Source organism: Colletotrichum abscissum (genome assembly GCF_030869225.1).
Source record: "Colletotrichum abscissum strain IMI 504890 chromosome Unknown Scaffold_57.1, whole genome shotgun sequence".
NCBI lineage: Eukaryota > Fungi > Ascomycota > Sordariomycetes > Glomerellales > Glomerellaceae > Colletotrichum > Colletotrichum abscissum.
In genome coordinates, this window is record NW_026850500.1 from 192519 (window position 1) to 216505 (window position 23987).

The 23987-nt window shown below is 56.9% G+C and overlaps 3 protein-coding genes across 3 annotated transcripts in view; all 3 read left to right on the forward strand.

Moving 5' to 3' along the window:
- Positions 1–18482, forward strand: part of CABS01_14755 (UbiD family decarboxylase) — a gene marked incomplete at both ends in the record, with an annotated part of 28555 nt that extends 10073 nt beyond the window's left edge. The window contains 2 exons of the mRNA XM_060548093.1: positions 41–8904; positions 8956–18482. Coding sequence (XP_060393032.1) covers positions 41–8904; positions 8956–18482 — 18391 coding nt within the window. The remainder of the gene's footprint in view (positions 1–40; positions 8905–8955) is intronic.
- A 1440-nt stretch (positions 18483–19922) lies between these two features.
- CABS01_14756 (uncharacterized protein) lies at positions 19923–20546 on the forward strand (the record flags this gene model as incomplete). The annotated part of the gene is made up of 2 exons (XM_060548094.1): positions 19923–20313; positions 20383–20546. The coding sequence occupies 2 exons, from the start codon at positions 19923–19925 to the stop codon at positions 20544–20546; spliced, it is 555 nt and encodes a 184-aa protein (XP_060393033.1).
- A 1807-nt stretch (positions 20547–22353) lies between these two features.
- On the forward strand, positions 22354–23760 carry CABS01_14757 (uncharacterized protein; the record flags this gene model as incomplete). The annotated part of the gene is made up of 1 exon (XM_060548095.1): positions 22354–23760. The coding sequence occupies one exon, from the start codon at positions 22354–22356 to the stop codon at positions 23758–23760; it is 1407 nt and encodes a 468-aa protein (XP_060393034.1).
- Positions 23761–23987: the final 227 nt, after the last annotated feature.

The window sequence follows — 23987 nt, forward strand, 5'->3', positions numbered from 1 at the left end:
CTGGATCCAACAATGGCGGTCTACCTAATGTGCTTACAAGCACTTATGATGGATCAGTCACCCTTACGACCACTCTGCCTATTGGGCCTTCCGGTGATCCCGCCACGGTTGTGTTGGTTCCCAGCACTATTCCTTCTATCACGGCGGTTCCCGGCCTCCCTAATGCGCTTACAAGCACATATGGAGGCTCGGTTACTCTTACTACCGTCTTGCCCATTGGACCTTCTGGGGACCCAGCAACTGTTGTTCTCGTGCCCGGCTCTGGTACAACTGGCGCTGGTCTTCCCAATGTCTTTACCAGCACCTACGATGGTTCGGTCACTCTCACAACCACTCTCCCCATTGGGCCATCGGGCGATCCGGCGACTGTCATCCTGGTCCCGAACACGATTCCTTCCATCACAGCTGCTCCCGGTCTTCCCAACGTACTTACAAGCACATACGATGGTTCAGTCACTCTCACGACGGTTCTGCCTCTTGGCCCGTCTGGAGACCCGGCCACCATCATCTTAGTGCCGGGTGGTACACCATCTACTACGCCCGCGCCTGGTCTTCCCAACGTGCTTACGAGCACATACGGAGGCTCGGCGACTCTTACTACCGTCTTGCCCCTCGGCCCCTCCGGTGACCCGGCTACTGTTATCTTGGTCCCGAGTGCCACTCCTACCATCACGCCTGCACCCAGTCTACCCAATGTGCTCACCAGCACGTATGGTGGTTCAGTCACTCTCACCACGGTCTTACCTTTGGGACCATCTGGAGATCCTGCTACCATCATCTTGGTACCCAGCAGCGCCGTTCCTCCACTCATTGATATTTCTATTGGTATCAACCTTCCAGGTCTATTTACCAGCACTTATGGAGGTCCATCTACCATCACTACAGTGCTGCCAGTTGGCCCATCTGGAGATCCTGCCACCGTCATTCTGGTGCCAAGCACTCCTCCGCTCATCGACCTCTCGATTGGCATCAACCTCCCCAACCTTTTCACCAGTACCTATGGTGGTTCGGTCACCCTCACGACTACCCTTCCCATTGGGCCGTCTGGTGATCCGGCTACGGTCATTCTGGTACCCAGCAGTGTCCCTACTATCACGGCTGGACCTGGGTCACCCAATATCTTGACGAGCACCTACGCTGGCTCTGTTACCTTGACCACTGTCTTACCGGTTGGTCCCTCTGGTGATCCCGCCACCATCATCCTGGTGCCCGGAGCCACTATCACGGATGCCTCAGCACTGCCTAATGTGCTTACGAGCACTTACGCCGGCTCAGTCACTCTCACAACCGTACTTCCGATCGGACCCTCTGGCGACCCAACTACAATCGTCTTGGTTCCTGGCGTCACTCCTACGGACGCCTCAGGATTGCCCAACATTCTCACAAGCACATATGGCGGTTCTGTCACACTCACCACTGTCCTTCCAGCTGGTCCCTCCGGCGATCCGGCGACGATTGTGTTGGTCCCCAGTGGCCCTATCACCGATGCCCCAGGACTGCCAACTCTCCTCACGAGCACATATGGCGGCTCGGTCACTCTTACCACTGTGCTTCCAGCCGGCCCCTCCGGAGACCCGGCGACAATCGTCTTGGTTCCGGGAGCCTCCATAACGGATGCTCCCGGCCTGCCCAATGTGCTTACCAGCACCTATGCCGGCTCAGTCACTGTCACTACGGTGTTGCCCATCGGACCCTCCGGGGATCCGGCTACGGTCATCCTGGTGCCTGGTGCGACGAGCGATGGCGCTGGTGGTCTGCCCAACATTCTCACCAGCACCTACGATGGCTCTGTGACGCTTACGACCACTCTGCCTATTGGTCCTTCTGGTGATCCGGCAACTGTTGTTTTGGTGCCATCTTCGATCGGCGCCGGTCTGCCCAATGTTCTCACTAGCACGTACGACGGATCGGTAACCCTTACAACTACTTTGCCAGTTGGTCCTTCAGGCGATCCTGCGACAGTTGTTCTGGTGCCGTCTTCGATCGGCGCCGGTCTGCCCAATGTTCTCACGAGCACGTACGATGGATCAGTTACTCTCACGACCACCTTGCCTATCGGTCCATCTGGCGATCCGGCCACGGTTATCCTCGTACCTGGCGCGAGCAACACGGGTGCTGCTGGTCTTCCGAATATCTTGACAAGCACTTATGACGGCTCGGTCACGCTTACCACTACCTTGCCAATTGGCCCCTCTGGCGATCCGGCTACCGTGGTCTTGGTGCCCTCGTCTGGCGTTGCTGGCCTCCCAAATGTGCTTACTTCTACGTACGACGGCTCTGTCACTCTCACCACCACGCTTCCGATCGGCCCTTCAGGAGATCCCGCAGAGGTGGTCCTTGTCCCAAGTGTTGTACCGAGTGTCACCGCGCCTGGACTGCCCAACTTTCTTACTTCGACTTACGATGGTTCCGTCACGTTGACCACTACCTTGCCCATCGGTCCCTCGGGTGACCCAGCAACGGTGATCCTGGTCCCAAGCGCCGTCCCAGGCGTGACTGCGACTGGGCTTCCCAATGTTCTCACTTCTACGTACGATGGTTCCGTTACCATCACCACTACTTTGCCCATTGGTCCGTCTGGCGATCCCGCAGAGGTGGTCCTTGTGCCGAGTGTGGCCCCGAGCGCAACTGTGCCTGGTCTCCCCAACCTTCTTACGTCCACGTACGATGGCTCAGTCACAATCACAACGACGCTGCCGATTGGGCCCTCTGGCGACCCAACCGCCGTCGTTTTGGTTCCTGGCATCACAGCTCCAGCACTTCCCAACGTGCTGACAAGCACGTACGATGGCTCCGTCACCTTGACTACCACTCTGCCCATTGGCCCTTCGGGAGACCCTGCGACTGTGGTCCTGGTCCCGAGTATTCCTGGATCTCCAGCCTTACCAAATGTCTTGACCAGTACGTACGACGGATCTGCCACTATCACAACTACCCTGCCTGCTGGACCAACACTTGTGCTGGTTCCAAGCGCCACCAATGTGGCAGGTGGTTTGTTCACGAGCACGTACGACGGCTCAGTTACTCTTACATCTACGCTTCCTGCTGGCCCATCTGGTGAGCCTGGAGCCACCATCATTTTCGTCCCGACGATTTCCGTTGGTGGTCTTCCCAACCTCTTCACGAGCACGTATGATGGATCAGTCACTCTCACGACTACGCTTCCTGCCGGTCCTTCTGGTGAGCCTGGTGCGACCATTATTCTGGTCCCAACCGTTTCTGTTGGCGGACTTCCCAGCCTCTTCACCAGCACATACGATGGCTCGGTTACCTTGACCACCACCCTTCCCGCTGGTCCATCTGGAGAGCCCGGACCTACCGTGGTCCTGGTCCCTGGCTTAACATCTGCTTTGCCGACGTCTGCCCTGCCGAACTTATTCACCAGCACGTACGATGGCTCCATTACCCTCACCACTACCTTGCCAGCCGGTCCCTCAGGCGAGCCTGGCCCAACGGTTGTTCTCGTCCCCGGAGCCACATCGGCGCTGCCCAATCTCTTTACCAGCACGTACGATGGATCCATCACGCTCACCACCACACTCCCTGCTGGCCCATCGGGGGAGCCTGGCCCTACTGTTGTTCTGGTTCCAGGTCTCACATCTGCCTTGCCGACATCTGCTCTGCCAAACTTCTTCACAAGCACCTACGACGGGTCTGTGACTCTCACCACGACGCTCCCCGCTGGCCCGTCTGGCGATCCTGGCGCGACCGTGGTCTTGGTCCCTGGTCTCACGAGTGCTTTGCCAAACCTCTTCACGAGCACGTACGATGGATCCATTACGCTCACAACTACCCTCCCCGCTGGTCCATCTGGCGAGCCTGGCCCTACCGTCGTTTTGGTTCCTGGATTGACTTCGGCATTGCCCAACCTCTTTACTAGCACATATGACGGATCCATCACTCTCACTACCACGCTTCCGGCTGGCCCCTCGGGAGAACCTGGCCCGACCGTTGTCTTGGTTCCTGGCGCTACTTCTGCGCTGGGAAGCTTCTTGACCAGCACATACGGCGGTTCAGTCACCCTAACAACCACTTTGCCAGCTGGACCTTCAGGCGAGCCTGGTCCGACTGTTGTTCTGGTGCCAAGTCTCACTGGTGCCATCCCCACGCCTACTGCAGACTTGAACATCCTGACCAGCACCTATGCTGGATCGGTTACTCTCACCACAACCCTTCCGGTTGGTCCTTCGGGAGAGTCTGGTGCTACCGTTATTTTGGTCCCAAGCATCACCGATGCTTTGACTACTCCCACCGCGGCTCTGCCCAACGTGTTGACCAGCACCTACGATGGCTCAGTCACTTTGACTACCACTCTCCCCGCTGGACCCTCGGGCGAGCCTGGAGATGTTGTCGTCCTGGTCCCAAGCTCTGCTCTTGGAGCCTCTCCTGGCCAGTTCATCACGCTCACCAGTGGCTACTCCGGCATTGTACCCTCAACGTCGACCATTCTGCCCACGGGCACGGAGACAATTGGCGCGGTTGTCATTCTGGTACCCACGAGCAGTGCGGGCATCAGCTTCACCACCATCACGAGCTCGTACTCGGGTGCTATCCCATCCGCGACGACCATTTTCCCGACCGGATCGGATACCGAGGGAACTATTATCATTCTCAATCCTATCACGATCGACACCCCGGGCATCACCATTACGAGGCCGTACACCGGAACCGAGACCCTGACCTCTACAATTCCACCCGCCGTTTCCGGAGACCCTGCGACCGTCATCATTCTGGATCCCGCTCTGCTTCTCACGACTTCCAACGCTGGCTCTTTCACGACCATTACAAGCGGATATGATGGTTCCGTCATTGCCACGTCCACCGTCCCGGCGGTCGGCACCGATGGACCCGGAACAGTCGTCATTCTGGAGCCAACGGGCACCGCCGCGCCCAGCGTCACCGTTTCCTACACGACCATCATCAGCACATACGCAGGATCGTTGCTGGCGACCTCGACTCTAGCTCCCGCGGGCACCGATGCTGTTGGCACCGTCATCCTGCTGGTTCCCAGCTCGAGCGTTCAGATCCCTGGTGTTTCTTCTTACACCACGGTCACCAGCACGTACACTGGATTGTTGCCATCCTTCTCCACGCAGGCTCCCTCGGGAACTGACACTGTTGGCACCATCATCTTCTTCGAGCCCGAGGCCACTGCAACATCTGATGTGCCCTTCACTACAATCTTCAGTGGATACGACGGGTCCATTATCCAGACCTCTACCATTGCACCCGGCGCGCCTGGTGAGACTGGTACTGTTGTCATTCTTCAGCCCAGCTCGGTCCTCACTGCGTTGCCAACATCGTCTGCCAACTCCGATGTCGTCAGCTACACCACAATCTTCAGCACGTACACTGGCGACATTCCTCTCACGACGACCCTTGCTCCGGCTAGCGGCGACCCTACCAACATTGGCACAGTCATCGTCCAGTTGCCCAATGTCCTGGCCACGTCGAGCCCGACCATCAGCGTCAGCATTACATACACGACGATCGTCAGCTTCTTCTCGGGATCTGCTCCGATCACCACCACGATCGATCCCGCGGTTGGAGGCAGCATTGGTACTGTTGTTGTGCAGGTTCCTCTTACTACCTCGGATCTCTTGGCTTCGCCTGGCATCTTCTACACCACTATCGTGAGCAGCTACCCAGGATCGGTCACTTTGACAACCACCATTCCTCCTGTTGCCACGGATCCAGCCGGCCTCGCAACCGGAACGGTTATCATCCAGGTGCCCGACTCTCAGGTCACAGGTTCCAGCTCCTCTGGCGGTGCTCTGGCGGCCTCGTTCACCACCATCTTCAGCAACTACCCGGGATCCATCACGCTCACCACGACTCTGCCTCCTGCTGCCACAGATCCAGCTGGCCTCGGCACGGTCATCGTTCAAATCCCCGATACAGGAATCATTTCCACTGCCACGAGTGCTTTGGCTGCTTCCTTCACCACCATCTTCAGCACTTATCCTGGATCTGTTACTTTGGCCACCACTCTGCCTCCCGATGCCACTGACCCTGCGGGTCTCGGTACAGTCATTATTCAGATCCCCGAAACTGGAGTGATCCCCACGGCCACGAGTGCTCTGGGAGCGTTGTTCACCACGGTGTTCAGTACCTACCCTGGCTCAGTCACTTTGACAACTACTATTCCCGCCGCGGACCCCACGGGCTTGGGAACAGTTGTCATTCAAGTTCCTGACATCTTGGATACTTCGAGCCTCCCCACTGGCAGTCTTACCGCTTCCCCGGGTGGCTTCTTCACTACCCTCTTCAGCACCTATGGCGGCTCGGTCACCTTGACCACCACCATTCCCCCTGCGGCGACGGATCCCTCCGGACTTGCCACGGTCATTATTCAGGTTCCCAGCAACGTGCTCAACACGGACAGCATCTCTTATACCACGGTCACCAGTGCCTACACCGGCCTCATTCCTCAGACCACTACCGTGGCCCCTGGCGCTCCTGGCGACCTTGGAACCGTCATCGTTCAGGTTCCCACCAGCTCAGTCAGTGTGGATGCCATCTCGTACGTGACTGTCACCAGTGGTGGCTTCACCGGCCTGGGCCCATTGACAACAACCATTCCTCCGGCCAACCCCGGAGACCCCGGAACAGTCGTCATCCAGGTCCCAAGTGCCACCAGCGCCCTTGGAGCTGTGTACACGACCATCACCAGCGGCTACCCTGGATCTGTCCTCGCAACCGAGACGGGCGTTCTCACCGGAGTGGATGGCCTCGTCACTGTGGTCGTTCTATCGCCGACTGGAACTACCGCCTCATTGCCAACCATCACGGGAAGCATTGGCGTGTTCGTTACAGTCAGCATTGGATATGATGGATCTGTCATTGCCACATCGACCGGCTCAGTCACTGGTGTCGATGGTCTTATTACTGTTGTCGTCCAGACTCCCACCATCGCCATCACTTCACCCACGGCCACCATTCCGGGTCTCTCCTATACCACGGTTACCAGCGGCTACGCTGGATCTCTCCTCCAGACTCTCATTGGAACGCAGACCGGAGCTGATGGACTGGCCACAGTGGTCATTCAGACGCCCACGATTGCCATTACCTCGCCGACTGCCACTATTCCTGGCCTTTCGTACACCACCGTGACAAGTGGCTACGACGGCTCCCTTCTCCAGACTCTCATTGGAACGCAGACTGGTGCAGACGGCTTGGCGACGGTCATCATCCAGACTCCAACTTTGGGACTCACTTCCCCGACTGCAACGATTTCCGGTCTTTCCTACACCACCATCACAAGTGGCTACGCTGGATCTCTTCTCCAGACCCTCATCGGTACCGCTACTGGTGCTGATGGCCTCGCCACGGTCGTGATCCAGGTGCCAACAGCCTCCATCACCTCTAGTCCGACTGTCTCGGCTCCGGTCTCATACACCACAGTCACCAGCGGCTATGGAGGCTCATTCATCCAGACTCTCATCGGCTCTCTTCCCGGTATTGACGGCTACATCACCGTGGTCGTCAACATCCCCACTGGCACGGCATCTCTGCCCACGACCACTTTGCCCGGTGTTTCGTACACGACTGTTACGAGTGGATATGATGGATCGCTTCTTCAGACCCTCATCGGCTCTGTCACTGGCGCAGATGGACTTGCGACCGTTGTGGTCCAGGTTCCCACTGCCACGGCCACAGCCACGACAACGCCCGCCATCTCGGTCACTCAGTCCATCATCTCGTACATCACCGTCACGACTGGCTACTCTGGCGCCTCAACTCTCTTCCAGACGCTCGCTCCCGCTGCCTCTGGTCTGCCAGGCACCGTCTTCATCCAAGTCCCGACCGCCGTGCCTTCAAGCACGCCTTCTCTCACCATCTCGGACGGCACTACGTACACAACCATTACTTCTTTCATCACGGCTTCCGTCACCCAGATCTCGACTCTTGTTCCGTCAAGGCCTGGCGATGTGGTCACTGTTCTTCTTGGTCTCCCCCGTCGCTTGGTGCTCGTCACGACGACGATCCCTGGTCTAAGTGTTACTGCCACCTCAACTCTGCCAATGGGCTCCGATGGTGCCCAGACGATCATGATCCAGGTTCCTGGCGTGGCCACGGCCACGGCCACGGCGTCACCCACGATTGGTGGCATCACAACCGTCTTCAATACTTACAGCGGCTCCGTTACTCTCATCCAGACAGAAACTCCCGCTCAGCCTGGAGATCCAACCACGGTTCTTGTCAATATCCCCGGCGTCTTTGCCGAGGTTACTTCAACTCGCTTTGGTGCACCATCTGCCGGCACCACCACCATTGCTCCCGCCGGCACCGGCCTCCCAGCGACAGTCATCATTGACCTTCCTGCCATCTTCCAGACCGTCACCAGCGGCTACTCTGGCCTCGTTCCGGCAACGACGACTATTTTGCCAACGGATCCCACCGGAGTTGGTCTGGTCATCATCCAGACCCCGACTGTCTCCTCTGGCTTGCCCTCCAATACTCCTTCCACGGTCTTCACAACCGCGCCTGGAACTGGCTCACTCTTGGCCACTGCCACGATCACCGGGCCTGATGGCGTGATTTCCGTCATTGTACAGACCCCAACGGCTCTTGGACAGATCCTCTCTACGGTCTTCACCACTCAGCCGGGCACTGGAGTCTTGCCTGCCACTACTACCGTCACCGGCCCAGATGGAATCGTCTCTGTCATTCTTGAGACTCCTACTCTTCCCTCGGGAGCTGTTCCGACTACGGTCTTCACCACGTTGCCCGGAACTGCTGCTCTACCAGCAACGACCACCGTCACGGGAGCGGATGGAGTCGTTTCCGTCATCTTCTTGGAGCCTACAACCTCGGGCCAGAGCCTCGTGGTTCCGACTACGGTCTTCACCACCATTGTGGGAACTGGTGCTCTCCCGACCACTACTACGGCCAGCGGCCTTGGTGGAATCGTCTCTGTCATCGTGGAGCTTCCGAGCACTACTTTGCTCCCAGGAGTCACTCCTTCGACCATCTTCACCACGGTTCCAGGCACCGGAGCGCTCCCGGCCACAGCTACGGTCACCGGACTGGATGGCATCGTCTCGGTCATCATCTCCGAGCCCACGTCAATTCTATCTGGCATCTTCACCACCATCACCACGGGAGGACCGGTTGCTGCGACCAGCACCATTCTGCCCAACATCATTGGTGGCGTTGGCACGGTTGTCGTCCAGACACCGACCCTCACCGTCAGCCCCGGAGCCTTCTTCACGACTCTCACTTCTGGTGGTCCAGTCGCTTCCACTTTCACGATTCCAGCTGTTGATCCCACTGGCCTCGGAACGGTCGTCATCCAGACACCCACTGTCAGCCCGGGAGCCTTATTCACCACCATCACCTCTGGTGGCCCAGGTGCGTCGACCTTTACCATCCCAGCCGCCGACCCTACCGGCCTCGGAACCGTGGTCATCCAGACTCCGACTGCCCTCCTCGCGTCTTACACGACCCTCACCATCACCGGCTCTGTTGCGACGACCTTCTCAATCCCCCCTGTGGGCTCTGGCATCGGAAGCGTCATTGTGCAGGTCCCGGAGATCACTGGCACGTCCGCCTCGCTGCCATCCATTACATCTGCTCCGACCTCAATTCTCAGCCGTGACCTCACCACCATCTTCTCCCCTTACACCGGAACGACAAGAATCACCACCACAATTCTGGTCAGCATCAGCGGCGATCCTACCCTGCCCAACACGGTCATTGTCTACGTTCCCCTCACGGAGACGAGCAGCTCCGTTGCGACACCGACGGTCACTGGCGGTATCTCGTACATCACTCTCATCACGGGTGTTCCTGGAACCTTTATTGGCACCCAGACAACTACCCTTCCCGCCGGCAATGATGGATCTGCCACCGTTCTCATCCAGACTGCCCTTCCTCTGGCCACGTCCAGCCCCAGCGTCACTGTCTCGTACACGACCATCGTCACGGGCATCATTGGCACCTTTGCCGGTCTTCAGACATCGACTCTTCCAGCAGGACCCGATGGACTGGCAACTGTCCTCGTCCAGAGCGCCGTCCCGTCTGCCGGTGTTTCTTTCACTACAGTCTTGACGGGAATTCCGGGCACATTCCTCGGAACCCAGGCGACGACTTTGCCTGTTGGTACCAACGGCATCGCAACCGTTCTTCTCCAGACTGCCCTGCCCACCGCAAGCCCGGTCTCGTACACCACCATCTTCTCTGGCGTGCCCGGCACGTTCGTCGGACCTCAGACCACGACCTTGCCCGCGGGCCCCGACGGTCTCGCTACTGTTGTCGTGCAAAGCGCTCTTCCTACCTCGGGTGTTTCCTACACGACTCGCTTCACAGGCGTTCCCGGCACTTTCATCGGAGCTCAGACAACCACGCTTCCTGCCGGTCCCGATGGACTCGTTACCGTACTTGTCCAGAGCGCGATCCCAACAGCAAGCGCCTCGTACACGACATTGCTTACTGGCATCCCTGGAACCTTCTTGGGCTCGCAGACCAGCACTCTTCCAGTTGGACCTGACGGCGTTGCTACTGTGATCATCCAAACTGCGCTGCCTACTGGTGTGCCGACGTCCTACACGACTCTGTTCTCTGGCATTCCCGGCACATTCATCGCGCCCATCACAACCACGTTGCCCGCTGGGCTTGACGGCATCGCGACCGTGCTCATTCAAACGGCGCTTCCAACTGCGACCGCAAGCCCTACGTCCTACACGACCGTTCTCACTGGTGTACCGGGTACATTCATCGGCGCTCAGACGAGCACCTTGCCTGTTGGATCTAACGGCATCGCCACGGTGGTCATTCAGACCGCCCTGCCCACTGGAAACCCAACGTCGTACACGACCTTGTTCTCTGGTGTTCCTGGCACTTTCACCGCGCCTTTGACAACAACTCTGCCAGCCGGAACCGACGGGATTGCAACTGTGGTCATTCAAACCGCACTCCCGACAGCCAGCCCGCTCTCGTACACCACCGTCTTCAGCGGCGTTCCTGGCACTTTCTTGGGCGCCCAGACGACTACCCTTCCTGCTGGCCCTGGTGGTCTGGCAACCGTTCTTATCCAGACAGCCCTGCCAACATCAAGCCCTCTATCGTACACCACGGTGCTCACGGGCGTTCCAGGAACTTTCCTTGGTGCGCAGACCTCCACCTTGCCCGCCGGTACCAACGGAATCGCGACTGTGGTCATCCAGACTGCCCTCCCAACAGCCAGCCCAGTGTCCTACACAACTGTATTCACAGGTCTTCCAGGAACTTTCTTGGGCCTACAGACATCAACACTTCCTGCTGGTCCCGATGGCCTCGCCACCGTTGTCATTCAGTCAGCTCTGCCAACGGGAAGCCCAACTTCGTACACAACATTGCTCACTGGCATCCCGGGCACTTTCTTGGGCTCACAAACGACAACGCTGCCTGCCGGTCTCGATGGACTGGCAACTGTCATTGTTCAGACTGCTCTGCCAACAGCAAGCCCCGTCTCATACACCACCTTGCTCTCCGGGGTGCCAGGAACTTTCTTGGGCGCGCAGACTACCACGCTCCCGGCTGGTTCTGATGGTCTTGCCACGGTCATCATTCAGACCGCTATTCCCACAGTCCAAGCTGCTTCATATGTCACCATCGTCACGGGCATCCCGGGTACTTTTGCCGGCACCTTGGCCTCGACACTTCCCGCGGGAACCAACGGAGTTGGCACCGTTATTCTCCAGACCGCCGTTCCCACGCCGACTTCGAGCGACGCTGGTGTCACCTACACCACAATCCTGACTGGAGTCCCTGGCATCTTCACAGGTACCCAGACGACTACGCTCCCCATTATCACCGGAACTGTTGGCACCGTTCTCTTGGAGACCGCTCTCGCAACTCCGAGCCCAGTTATCTCCTACGTTACATTGTTGACTGGAATTCCGGGAACTTTCATCGGTACGCAGGCGACCACGCTGCCAATTATCTCTGGCAGCGTCGGAACGGTTCTCTTGCAGACCGCTCTTCCTTCTGCCACCTCGTCGCCTACAAGCAGCGTCAGCATCACGTACATCACCATTGTCACTGGTATCTTGGGAACCTTCACTGGCACTCAGACAAGCACCCTGCCCATTCCGTCCATCGGAGTCGGCATCGGCATCGGTATCACGGCTACCGTCGTCTTGCAGACCGCCATTCCCACATCGGCTGTGCAATCGTACACGACCATCGTCTCCGGCGTTCCCGGCAGCTTCACCGGCACCCAGACCACTACCCTCCCCGGTGTTGGTCCAGACGGCCTGGCTACCGTGGTCCTCCAGACTGCCCTTCCCGCAATCACCTCATACACGACCATCTTCAGTGGTGTCTTTGGCACTTTCACTGGAACCCAGACAACTACCCTTCCTGGGGTCGGCACCAACGGTCTTGGAACTGTTGTCTTGCAAACGGCTGTCCCCTCGACAACTGCGGCTTCCTACACCACAATCATCACGGGCGTCCCAGGCACTTTCATCGGCACGCAGACTTCCACCCTCCCTGGCACCGGCGCCAACGGCCTTGGAACAGTTGTTCTCCAGACTGCTCTCCCTGCCGCTACCTCGTACACTACGATCTTCAGTGGAATTGTTGGCACCTTTACCGGAACCCAGACTACCACTCTGCCTGGCACTGGAATCGACGGCCTCGGAACTGTTGTTCTGCAGACCCCGATTCCCACCACAAGTCTGTCATACACGACTTTGGTCACCGGCATCGCTGGAAGCTTCTTTGGCACTCAGACGACTACCCTACCCGTCGTCGGCACCGGAAACGTGGCCACTGTTCTCCTCCAGACTGCACTTCCGAGCGTCTTGTACACTACCGTCCTCACGGGTATCCCTGGAACGTTCATCGGAACCCAGACCAGCACTTTGCCTGTTGTCGGTTCCAACGGCTTGGCAACTGTCGTCCTACAGACTGCACTGCCCGCCATCTCCTACACCACGCTTCTCACAGGCATCCCGGGCAACTTTGCTGGATCCCAGACAACCACTCTTCCCATCGTTGGCACGGGGAACGTGGCGACCGTTCTCATCCAGACTGCTCTCCCATCGGTCAGCAGCACGTCTTCAAGCTCTTCGGTCATCGTGATCAACACTTCCTACGTCACCATTGTCACTGGCATCTTTGGTACGTTTGCAGGAACCCAGACAACTACTTTGCCTGCCGCCGCCACAGCCCCCGGACTCGTCACTGTCGTCCTCCAGACAGCAATCCCGAGCCCCGGCACGACTTCGTACACTACGATCCTCACTGGCGTCACCGGAACCAGCTTCCCTGGTACAAGGGCGACCACTCTGCCTGTCATCGGTACCCTTGGAACTGTCCTTTTGGAGACGGCTATTCCGGACGTCCCGACAACCTCCTACACGACTATTCTCACTGGCATCGCTGGCGAGACATTTGTCGGCACCCGCGCCACAACTCTTCCAGTTACGGGAAGCATTGGAACCGTTTTGTTGGAGACGGCCATTCCAGCTGCCACCTCGTACATTACGATTCCCACGGGAGTCGCTGGCGCCACATTCACCGGCATCCAGCTATCTACTCTTCCAGTCACGGGAACTATCGGAACTGTACTTCAACAAACAGCTCTGCCGGCGGCTACTTCATACATCACGATTCCCACCGGAGTTATTGGGGCTACATTCACTGGCATCCAGCTTTCCACTTTGCCCGTCACCGGCACCATCGGTACGGTCCTTCAACAGACTGCTCTTCCGGCTGCCACCTCATACATCACGATCCCAACTGGAGTCATCGGTGGCACCTTCACCGGCATTCAACTCACGACACTGCCGGTTACTGGAACCATCGGCACCGTGCTCCAGCAGACAGCCCTTCCGGCAGCAACTTCGTACATCACGATTCCTACTGGCATCGCGGGAGCTACCTTCACGGGTATCCAGCTTTCGACTTTGCCCGTTACCGGCACGATTGGAACTGTGTTGCAACAGACGGCTCTGCCCGCTGCCACTTCGTACATCACGGTACCGACCGGAATCCTGGGAGCCACGTTCCTTGGAACGCAACTTTCTACGCTTCCTGTTACTGGCACGATTGGAACTGTTCTTCAACAAACCGCCATTCCTCTCGTGACTTCCTACATCACAATCCCAACTGGAGTTCTGGGAGCCACGTTCCTTGGAACTCAGCTCTCTACTCTTCCGGTCACTGGGACCGTTGGCACCGTCCTTCAACAGACGGCCATTCCCAACCCCGTCACATCTTATGTTACGATTCCCACCGGAGTTCTGGGAGCAACATTCCTCGGAACCCAACTGTCGACCCTGCCTGTCACTGGCACTATCGGTACGGTTCTGCAACAGACTGCCATTCCCAACCCCGTCACCTCCTACATCACCGTTCCTACTGGAGTTCTGGGAGCCACGTTCCTCGGCACCCAGCTCTCTACTCTCCCCGTCACAGGCACGATCGGAACCGTTCTTCAGCAGACCGCCATTCCTGCCTTGTCCACTGGATACACCACCATCCTGTCCGGCATCGTCGGCACCTTTACAGGAACCCAGACTACGACCCTTCCAGTCACTGGAACCCTTGGCACTGTTATTCTGCAGACGGCCGTACCACCAGCCACGTCCTACACCACCATCGTCACTGGCGTCTTCGGAACCTTCCTTGGAACGTCGGCGACCACGCTGCCCGCCACCGGAACTATCGGTACGGTACTCCTCCAAACCGCAATCCCGATCTCGTACACGACTCTCCTCACCGGAGTCGCTGGCAACTTCCTCGGCACCCAGACGTCGACGATCCCGGCCGTCAGCGGTCTCGGAACCGTCCTGCTTCAGACCGCTCTGCCCACTGGATACCTCACCGTCACCAGCGGAATCACCGGCAGCTTCACCGGCACTCAGACAACCACCCTGCCAGCTGTTGGAGGAGGCCTTGGAACCGTCGTGCTTCAGACCGCCATTCCCAGCTCCGTCATTGTCTCTTACACGACTATTATCACTGGCGTCATTGGCACTTTCACTGGCACCTCGGTAACCACCCTCCCGGCCACCGGAAGCGTTGGCACCGTGTTGTTGGAGACGGCCATCCGGCCCATTTCCTACGTCACCGTCACCAGTGGCATCGTGGGCAGCTTCACAGGCACTCAAACCGTCACTCTCCCCACCACTGGAGCCGGACAGAGTATCGCTACTGTTGTCCTTCAGACTGCTATTCCGGCCATCTCGTACATTACCGTCACGAGCGGAGTAGTCGGCAGCTTTACCGGTACTCAGACCGTCACGCTTCCCACGACGGGAGCCGGCCAGAGCATCGGCACCGTCGTTCTCGAGACCGCTATTCCGGCCATCTCGTACATCACCATCCCTACTGGGGTTACTGGCACGTTCACAGGCACCTCTACAGTCACTTTGCCTACCACTGGTCCAGGCCAGACTGTTGGCACCGTCTATTTGGAGACTGCTCTCCCAGTCATTTCTTACGTGACGATTCCCACTGGAGCGACCGGAACCTTTACAGGAACCCGTCTCAGCACCCTTCCAGTCACTGGCACCGTCGGTACCGTGCTCGCTCAGACGGCCCTCCCGGTCATCTCGTACATTACGATTCCTACTGGAGTTACAGGAACATTCACCGGCACCCAGACAACCACGCTGCCGATCACGGGTTCCATTGCGACGGTACTTCTGGAGACCGCATTGCCCGTTATTTCGTACATCACGATTCCAACCGGCGTGACCGAAACCTTTGCGGGCACTCAACTTTCCACCTTGCCCGTTACCGGTACGATCGGAACTGTCCTTGCCCAGACTGCCCTCCCCTCCATCTCGTATCTCACGATTCCTACTGGCGTTACTGGAACCTTCGCGGGTACCCAACTGTCAACTTTGCCAGTCTCTGGAACCATCGGAACCGTCTTGGCGCAGACCGCTCTCCCAGTCATCTCCTACATCACCGTCCCAACGGGAGTCACTGGCAGTTTCACGGGCACGCAATTCTCAACCTTGCCCGCCGTTGGCAGTGTGGCCACTGTCTTGGCACAAACCGCTCTCCCAGTCATCTCGTACACGACCGTTCCGACTGGCGTTACTGGCACGTTCACAGGCACCCGTTTGTCGACATTGCCGGCCGTCGGAAGCGTGGCCACGGTACTGGCCCAGACAGCTCTTCCAGTTGTCTCGTACGTGACTGTTCCAACAGGAGTCACAGGCACCTTTACTGGCACGCAGTTCTCAACCCTCCCGGCTGTTGGCAGCGTTGCCACTGTTCTTGCTCAGACAGCCTTGCCTGTGGTATCGTATGTCACGGTGCCTACAGGCGTCACTGGCACCTTCACCGGAACCCAGTTCTCGACCCTCCCCGCTGTCGGCAGTGTGGCCACAGTATTGGCTCAAACAGCCTTGCCCGTCGTTTCCTACGTTACTGTTCCTACTGGCGTCACTGGCACCTTTACTGGAACGCAGTTGTCTACTTTGCCCGCCGTCGGAAGCGTCGCGACCGTTCTCGCTCAAACGGCCTTGCCTGTGGTTTCGTACGTTACCGTACCCACGGGAGTCACCGGCACCTTCACGGGAACGCAGCTATCAACGCTTCCCGCCGTCGGAAGCGTGGCCACGGTGCTTGCCCAAACAGCCTTGCCACAGATCTTCTATACCACGGTCGCCTCGGGAGTCGCAGGCACCTTTGCCGGTACTCAGCTGGTCACTCTCTCCGGAACCGGAGCCACCCGAACTGTCGTGGCAGAGACCGCCATTCCGTATACGACGGTCCTCACTGGAGTTTCTGGCACCTTTACCGGAACTTCCCTGTCTACGATCGGAAACACGGTTCTCGCTCAGACAGCCCTGCCTCAGATCTTCTACACGACCATCCCGTCAGGCGTGCCGGGCACCTTTGCCGGAACGTCTTTGGTCACTCTCTCGGGCTCTGGAGCTACTCAGACAGTCGTTGCCCAGACAGCCATTCCCTACACCACGGTCGTCACGGGGGTTACTGGAACCTTTACCGGAACCTCTCTGTCTACTATCGGTAATACAGTCATCGCCCAGACGGCTCTGCCGCAGGTCTTCTACAACACGGTACCCACTGGTGTTCCGGGCACGTTTGCCGGAACCTCTCTTACTACCCTCGCGGGCTCCGGAGCAACGAGGACGGTCCTCGCTCAGACTGCCGTGCCGTATACCACAATCCTCACGGGAGTCTCGGGCACCTTTACCGGAACTGCAGTCACGACCATCGGTAACACCGTCCTTCAACAGACGGCCATTCCTCCAGTCTCTTACACAACGGTGGTCACCGGTGTGATCGGCACCTTTACTGGCACTCAAGTCACCACCATTGGCAACACGGTCGTCCAGCAGACCGCCCTCCCCTCAAGCACATCGTACACCACAATCCTCACGGGAGTCACTGGTGCCTTCACAGGCACGCGGACCACGACTGTTGGAAACACAGTCCTGCAGCAGACGGCACTCGCATCGGCAAGCCGTGTCGTCACCAGCTCATACGCACCATCCGGCTGTGTCCCGACGCCTACGGGTGTCGCAGCCCCGACTTGTCTACCATCAACTGGATCCGCAATCACTTTGCCTCCTGCTTGCGCCAGTCTCACGGGTGTCATCTTGCAATCATACTCTCAGTCGACGCTCGATCTTTGTACTGCAGCTTTGGGCGCGACCGCCAACATTGGAACCGTCAGCAACTGTCTCAACTTGCAACAAGTTGCTCTGTTAGGAAACATCCTGGGATACAACCACGTCAGATGTATACAGACTGCTCTGGCGGGTACCTGTCTCACGAGACTTCCATCAATCTGCGCCAACCTGGCGGCATCCAGCCAGACGCTCGTCAATGTCCAGACCAACGCCGCTCTATGCTTCGCCAACCTTGGAGTCTTTGGTTCCATCACGACAGCAGGCAACTGTATCATATCCAGCGTCACCAACCAAGGAGGCGCGGCCGTTCTCAACTGTTTCGAACGAGCTCTCGGACTACCAGTCGGTCAAACAGTCGCCGGATTGGCGAGCACAGTATTGTGTCCTTCCGGCACAGCCTGCGCCCGCGCTCCGGCAGCCTGCGGTGCTCTGCTGGATGTCACACTCTCCACGTCGGAAATCAATGCCAACCTCAATCTCTGCCAGGCTGGCCTCGTCGTCAGCGCCTTGGGAAACACGGTATCAAATTTGGCTTCCGGTTTGGGCTGTACCCTCGGCAGCATTACCGGCCTGGTGGGCAGTCTCCTCGGAGCCCAGACACAGTCGTACGCTCAATGTATCCAGAACTCGCTGGCTTCGCAGTGTATCACGTCGCTACCGCAGAGCTGTGTCAACCTGGGCGTCGACGCGACTGGTGGCGTGTCAGTGACAGTCAGCGCACCAAACCTCATCTCTTGCGTGACTTCGCTCGGCCTCTTATCCAACGGCATCGCCTCGGATTGTTTGAACCTGTCCTTGACGGGCCCGAACATTGTGGCTTGCCTGAACTTGCGCCTCTTTGGCGTCGCCACGGTGAACGTGGCCGCCAAATAGTCCGAAAAATGCTTCTACAGCACTCTTTCCTTTCTTTCTGTCGGATTTTCTTATGTTTAATGGCGTTGCGGCAAAAAAAAAACACGCCATGAAATTGTCTACTATGGTTATCTCACCTCTAGCCTTTCTTTGTTCAGAAACTCGCTGGTTTCTTCTGCGCAAGTCGCGATGCAGGACGTTTCTTAAGCGAACACAAGACTGATAATCATGCAATACGTAATATCAATAATACCTTCCTTTGTTCACCAAACCAGAGCTCACCTGAATCACTATGACAAAACTGCAAATTGAGATGAGAAAACCTGACAACCACTCGAAAAGCCGTGTCCCGGATGCGATCTACAGAGCTTCAAGGCGCCATCGAATGCTATTCCATAGACTATGGCTGTGAGGTGAGAACTAATCTCTTATGGGTTACTGCTGAGCCTAGCTGTTTGTGGCTGTTGGTGCAACGTTTGATCGATCTCACTTGCAGGGCTTCCTTTGTTTTGGGCTCACGGCGCAACTTTTCTGTCAGATGGTATTTTCTCCATGAACAACCAGAAACATGGATAGATCTGAACCAGAGCGAAATAGATAAAAAAACAAAACAAGCAGAATCCCTTGAAATCTTAGAATCCGAAGCAGCCGGCAACCTGGTCGGGGCGGGAGACGGGCCCTGGTGCAAATCCGGGTTGGTTCCCCGGCGATGTCACCCCAAAATTCCTTGCTTTGGACTCCTTTGCAGCGTAGCCCCCATTTCTGCCAGGGGTTTGCGCCAATGCAAGGTTTAATGAGTTAATGAGGGCCGGGGGGGGGGGGGGCCTTTTGCTTCGTCCGCCCCCGAACACTGAAGGAAGGCGAAGGAGCCCAGATTTGATTGCTAGAAGCTTTGACAGAAGGAAATCAGCATAGTGACTATGGCAAAGCGGCGCAATCAACCCCAAGCACGCCGTCTTCTTATCTACCTAGTAGTCATTAAAACAGCTGGTGCTTAGCTTAGGGCGAGTTCGTGTTGGCTGGACTGGGCTGAGGCGTTCGTCTGGGGGCGAACATATGGGCGTTGGTCCCCCTTTCTACCTTTCCTGCCGCTCATGATGCGACGCCCTAGTTCATTCCTTTGCTCTCTTCCTCTACCTTGCTTGTGAATATTGTGTGTATATACTGTCCCTGAGCTGCGAGCTGATGAAATAGTTCCTCGCCACGCCCGCTTCCCGTGCGACGAGAATTTGTCACCTCGTTGCGTCCATTCATTCAAACCCAGCCGCTGTTTTGATTCTTGTTTCTACATTTCAATTGCGTTACTTCAGTTCTCCTGTCCAGGGGGCCCCCTAATTGTTCGTGTCCATCCCGGCGGAAGCTGGCCAGAGCACTGCGTTATCACACCGCAACCTTAAACCACGACAAACCTCTTTTCGCCGATCTTACCCCTAATTCGACTCGCTTCACCAAATTCCCACGATGGTTCCCTTCTCGAACCAGCACCGATACTCTCAAGACGACGCGGGGGAACCCGATCCGGAGTCAGACCAGCTCATCCCCACGAAGAAGCGCCGACACCGCGTCCGCGTTCAAGGCCGACTCGCTGTCGTTCGCAGCGTGTCCACAGCGAATCTGCGACCCACGCCGTCAGTGGCCCCGGAGCTGCCCTCGCCAGTTGTCGGCAACGGGTCGGGGGGCCCAGCGAGCGCAAAGTTCGAGTCGGGCGTAGCTGGGAGCACAGTGGCACCAGTGCGCAGGAGGAAGAGCTTGGATAATGCGAGCAGCGACACAGAGGAGGACGATGCCAAGGAGACTGCGGTGAGAGACCGCCAGTTTCGAGGATACGGGATTGGAGGGGCTGGAAACATTAGTAAGTTTGATGCCACTTTGGTCTCCTGCGTTGCGTTTTTGAACACAATTCTAACTGCTCTTGTGCCAGGGCGACCGACCGAAGTCTACGGCTCAGCCAAGTCAAGCTCGTCATCCTCTCGATTCTCCATACTTCCTTCATCCGGACCATCAGACGATTCAGACAGGAGGCACTGGAGCTTCAAGGACCTGTTCGCCCGGACAGGCGATCGCAAAGGAAAAGGGACTGCTTGACCAGGCCTCACGTAAAGCAGCATCGGGCGGCTGCAGCATGCATTACATCTTTTGGTGGGGCGTTTGGGATCTTAAAAGGATATGGGAATATCGGAACATTCAATGGTTTCGAGAACAACGACGGTGATGGGGGGACATGCAGAGTGCCTTTGGTCAAGTCGCGCGCGCGAACCAAGACATTTGATCAAGCATCGAGAGTGGTCCAGCAAAGCGGATGAGACATAACGGCCGAGACCCATTAATAAGGATACAACATTCCTTGCTTGGGGATCATCCCGCGCGCGCGAGAGCGTCGTCCCCGCGCGGCCTTTTGCTGTTTGCCGACGCCGATGCAGTGTTGATCAACGACGTCCATCAGCTCATTCTTCATCATCCGGGAACGCTTCATTCGCATTGTGTGAGGCTAAGGAAACGTTACAGGCCTCTGTGGTCCAGTGGCCAAAACAATAGAACCTCACGAAGAGACGAACACAAATCAAACTGTCAACACTTTCACTATTGTCATTATTTGTCGCACAGGTTTGATCATTCGCTCGCGAGGGCCCCATCAATGGCTCGCATCGTCTTCTAGATCATCGAGAATCCATCAAACTCCCAAGAGCACCAATGAAACTCCCGCAAGTGGCAGGATATCAGAGCGTCAGCTTACCTGCATGCGCCATCTTACTACTAGTCCTTTTCTCTACTTTACTCTTCTTCGAGATCTCGCTTTCGCAAAGGCTGGCAAACTTGTGAAGCGCGTATAAGGCAGCAGGCTGTTGTCCAGAGTATTTCGTCTTTCGATATGTGATTTACCTACGATTGTCAATACATCTCGGTCGTGAAGCCTCCCTTATGGTCTGAAGACGAACCACGCGTCAACCCCCACCTCACATATGAACGTTTCTTTTTTTTAGCACTTATCCATGCCGGGCCCCTCTATGCCGGTAGACTCTCTACCGGGGATGGCAGATGCCCCTTGGGCCCTGTCATCCGATAATCTCAGGTGGCTAAGAGCATTCTCAAGAGAATCTGATCTGCCATGTCAGGACCTTTCCGGCGATGGCTCAAAGCTCGGCACTCGGATAGCCGCAAGACTGGAGCCTGAAGCTACAGAACGAAGCCAATCCGCCGACTTACATCATCCACGATGCTAGCACCGTTAGCCTTAATCCACGGCCACACTAGCTCGTTCGTTCTAGACGTCGCGCTGACGGGCTGAGACTTGGCTGCAAGGACCCTGATCCTGCAGTGTCCTTTCTCATCGCGCTGTAGAGACGTGGACCGTCGATAATCAGAGTATGACACCAATGGGCTTCAATACCGCCGGTAAGACCCTACAACATGCCCATTCGACTCCTCTTCACGTGGACACAGAGGTTGTGCAGCATCTCACAATGACTCGCTGCCTTACGCACACTGGTGTACGATATACGACCAGTGCATGCTGACTGGCTCTTTGATGGCCCCATACAACAAGCTTGAGGCTTAGAGACAGGCAGGATAGGGCCGTTTGACGTACTAAAATCTCCTGTCAGATTTCCTTTTCGCAATGCGGCCCGATGCAGCGTTGAACGCAATAAAGCCGGCGACTATTCGACCCAACGGCGCGCGTACGGATGGAAATCTCACCGAGATGAGTGACCGCATCGATTTGAAGCTCCCCGCGTACTGCGTCTTCCCTAGAGATTCTCTTATCCATACATGTATAAATCACTGGGTGCTGCCGCTCATCTTGATGTCATCCTTCTCTCTGCTTTCAAGTAACGATTCGAGCATCTATTTACTGACCCCAAGAATCTCTTGAAAGAGAAAAGTATCTGAGATCATGACACTGTCAGCAGACTCTGTAGCTCAGGCTGCCGAAGCAGCGGCCAACAATGGTGTCAGCGACGGCAACAAGAAGCGGCCTTACCTTCTCTTCTGCGCGGCACCAGCAACAGGACACACCTATCCCCTCCTTCAGGTTGCTGATGAGATGATCCAACGCGGTTTTGAAGGGACATTCATCGCCGGCGAAGAATTCCACCCTCAAGTCAAGCGCATCGGTGCCCAGCATGTTAGCATTCCGCCCATGTTGAACCCCGAGGAGCAAGCCATTCGCGAAAAGATTCCTGTTGGCATACCCCGCCTGATGTACGACCTAAGCAACGTCTTCATCAAGGCTGTGACGCCTCACTTCCATGTCCTGATGGAAACCCTCGAGAAGATCCGTGTCGAGCATCCCGACAAGCAAGTCGTCATTGTCCACGAGACGTTCTACATGGGTCTTGCCCCTATGATGTACGGCACGCCTCTACCTAAGGGCTACACCACGAGACCGCCCGTCGTCGACATCAACATTATCCCCGTCGTGACCACGAGCATTGACACTGCGCCGTTCGGACCCGGTCTGCCCCCCGACTCGACCGAGTCCGGCCGCGGGCGGAACAAGCTCCTCAATGAGATGTTCTTTAGCCCGATAGGCCCCTTTGGTGCGGCAGCAAAGGAGTACAACGACGTCGTCAAGGCGCTCGGCGGTACGCGCGAGCTGCCACCAGCCTTGTTCGAATCATGGCAAACCAGCTACGACGTTACCCTGCAAATGTGCTCGCCCAGCCTCGAGTACCCCAGATCGGATCTCCCCGATGTCATCAAGTACGCGGGATGTTTACCGCCCAAGCCCATCGACCCGAACTACAAGTACCCAGAATGGTGGGGTGAAATCACAGCCGGAAACAAGAAGGTTGTGGGAGTTGCTCAGGGTACCATCGCTATCAATTACACGGATCTCATCATCCCCACGATACAAGGTCTGGCTCACCGCGATGATATCATTCTCGTTGCCATTTTGGGTGTCAAGGGTGCGACACTTCCCGAAGAGCTCACGATTCCGGCCAACACCAAGGTCGTCGACTTCCTCTCGTACGACGCCCTGCTCAAGCACGCAGATGTTTGGGTCCTGAATGCTGGCTATGGAGGCTTCCTGCACGGAATAGTGAATGGGGTACCTATGGTGCTCGGAGGCGATACAGAAGACAAGCCGGAGATTTCCATGCGTGGGCAATGGACGGGTGTAGCTGTTAATCTCAAGACTGGTCGCCCAACGTCGCAACAAGTTGCAGAGGGAGTAGAGGAGGTGCTTGCCAACGACAAGTACAAGAAGCGGGTGATGGAGATCAAGAAGGAGAACGAGGATATGAGGGCCCTCGATTTTATAGAGAAGCATATCTGGGAGTACGCAGACTCGGCATAAAGGATGGCACTTCATGTTTCCAGCGAGTTCAGGAAGCCAAGTGGGTGACACAATGAAGCATTTCGCCGCCAAATACCTCAGTTCTATTCTGACTATCACTACTGTTGCTGCTGCTGCTGCTATTTTTGACACTATTGTTACCGCTCCTACTCTCTGTATCCTACATCTTCCTGTGAGAATACGCTTTAGAAAGCGCAGCACGTTAATCGTTGTCCTAATATGGGTTA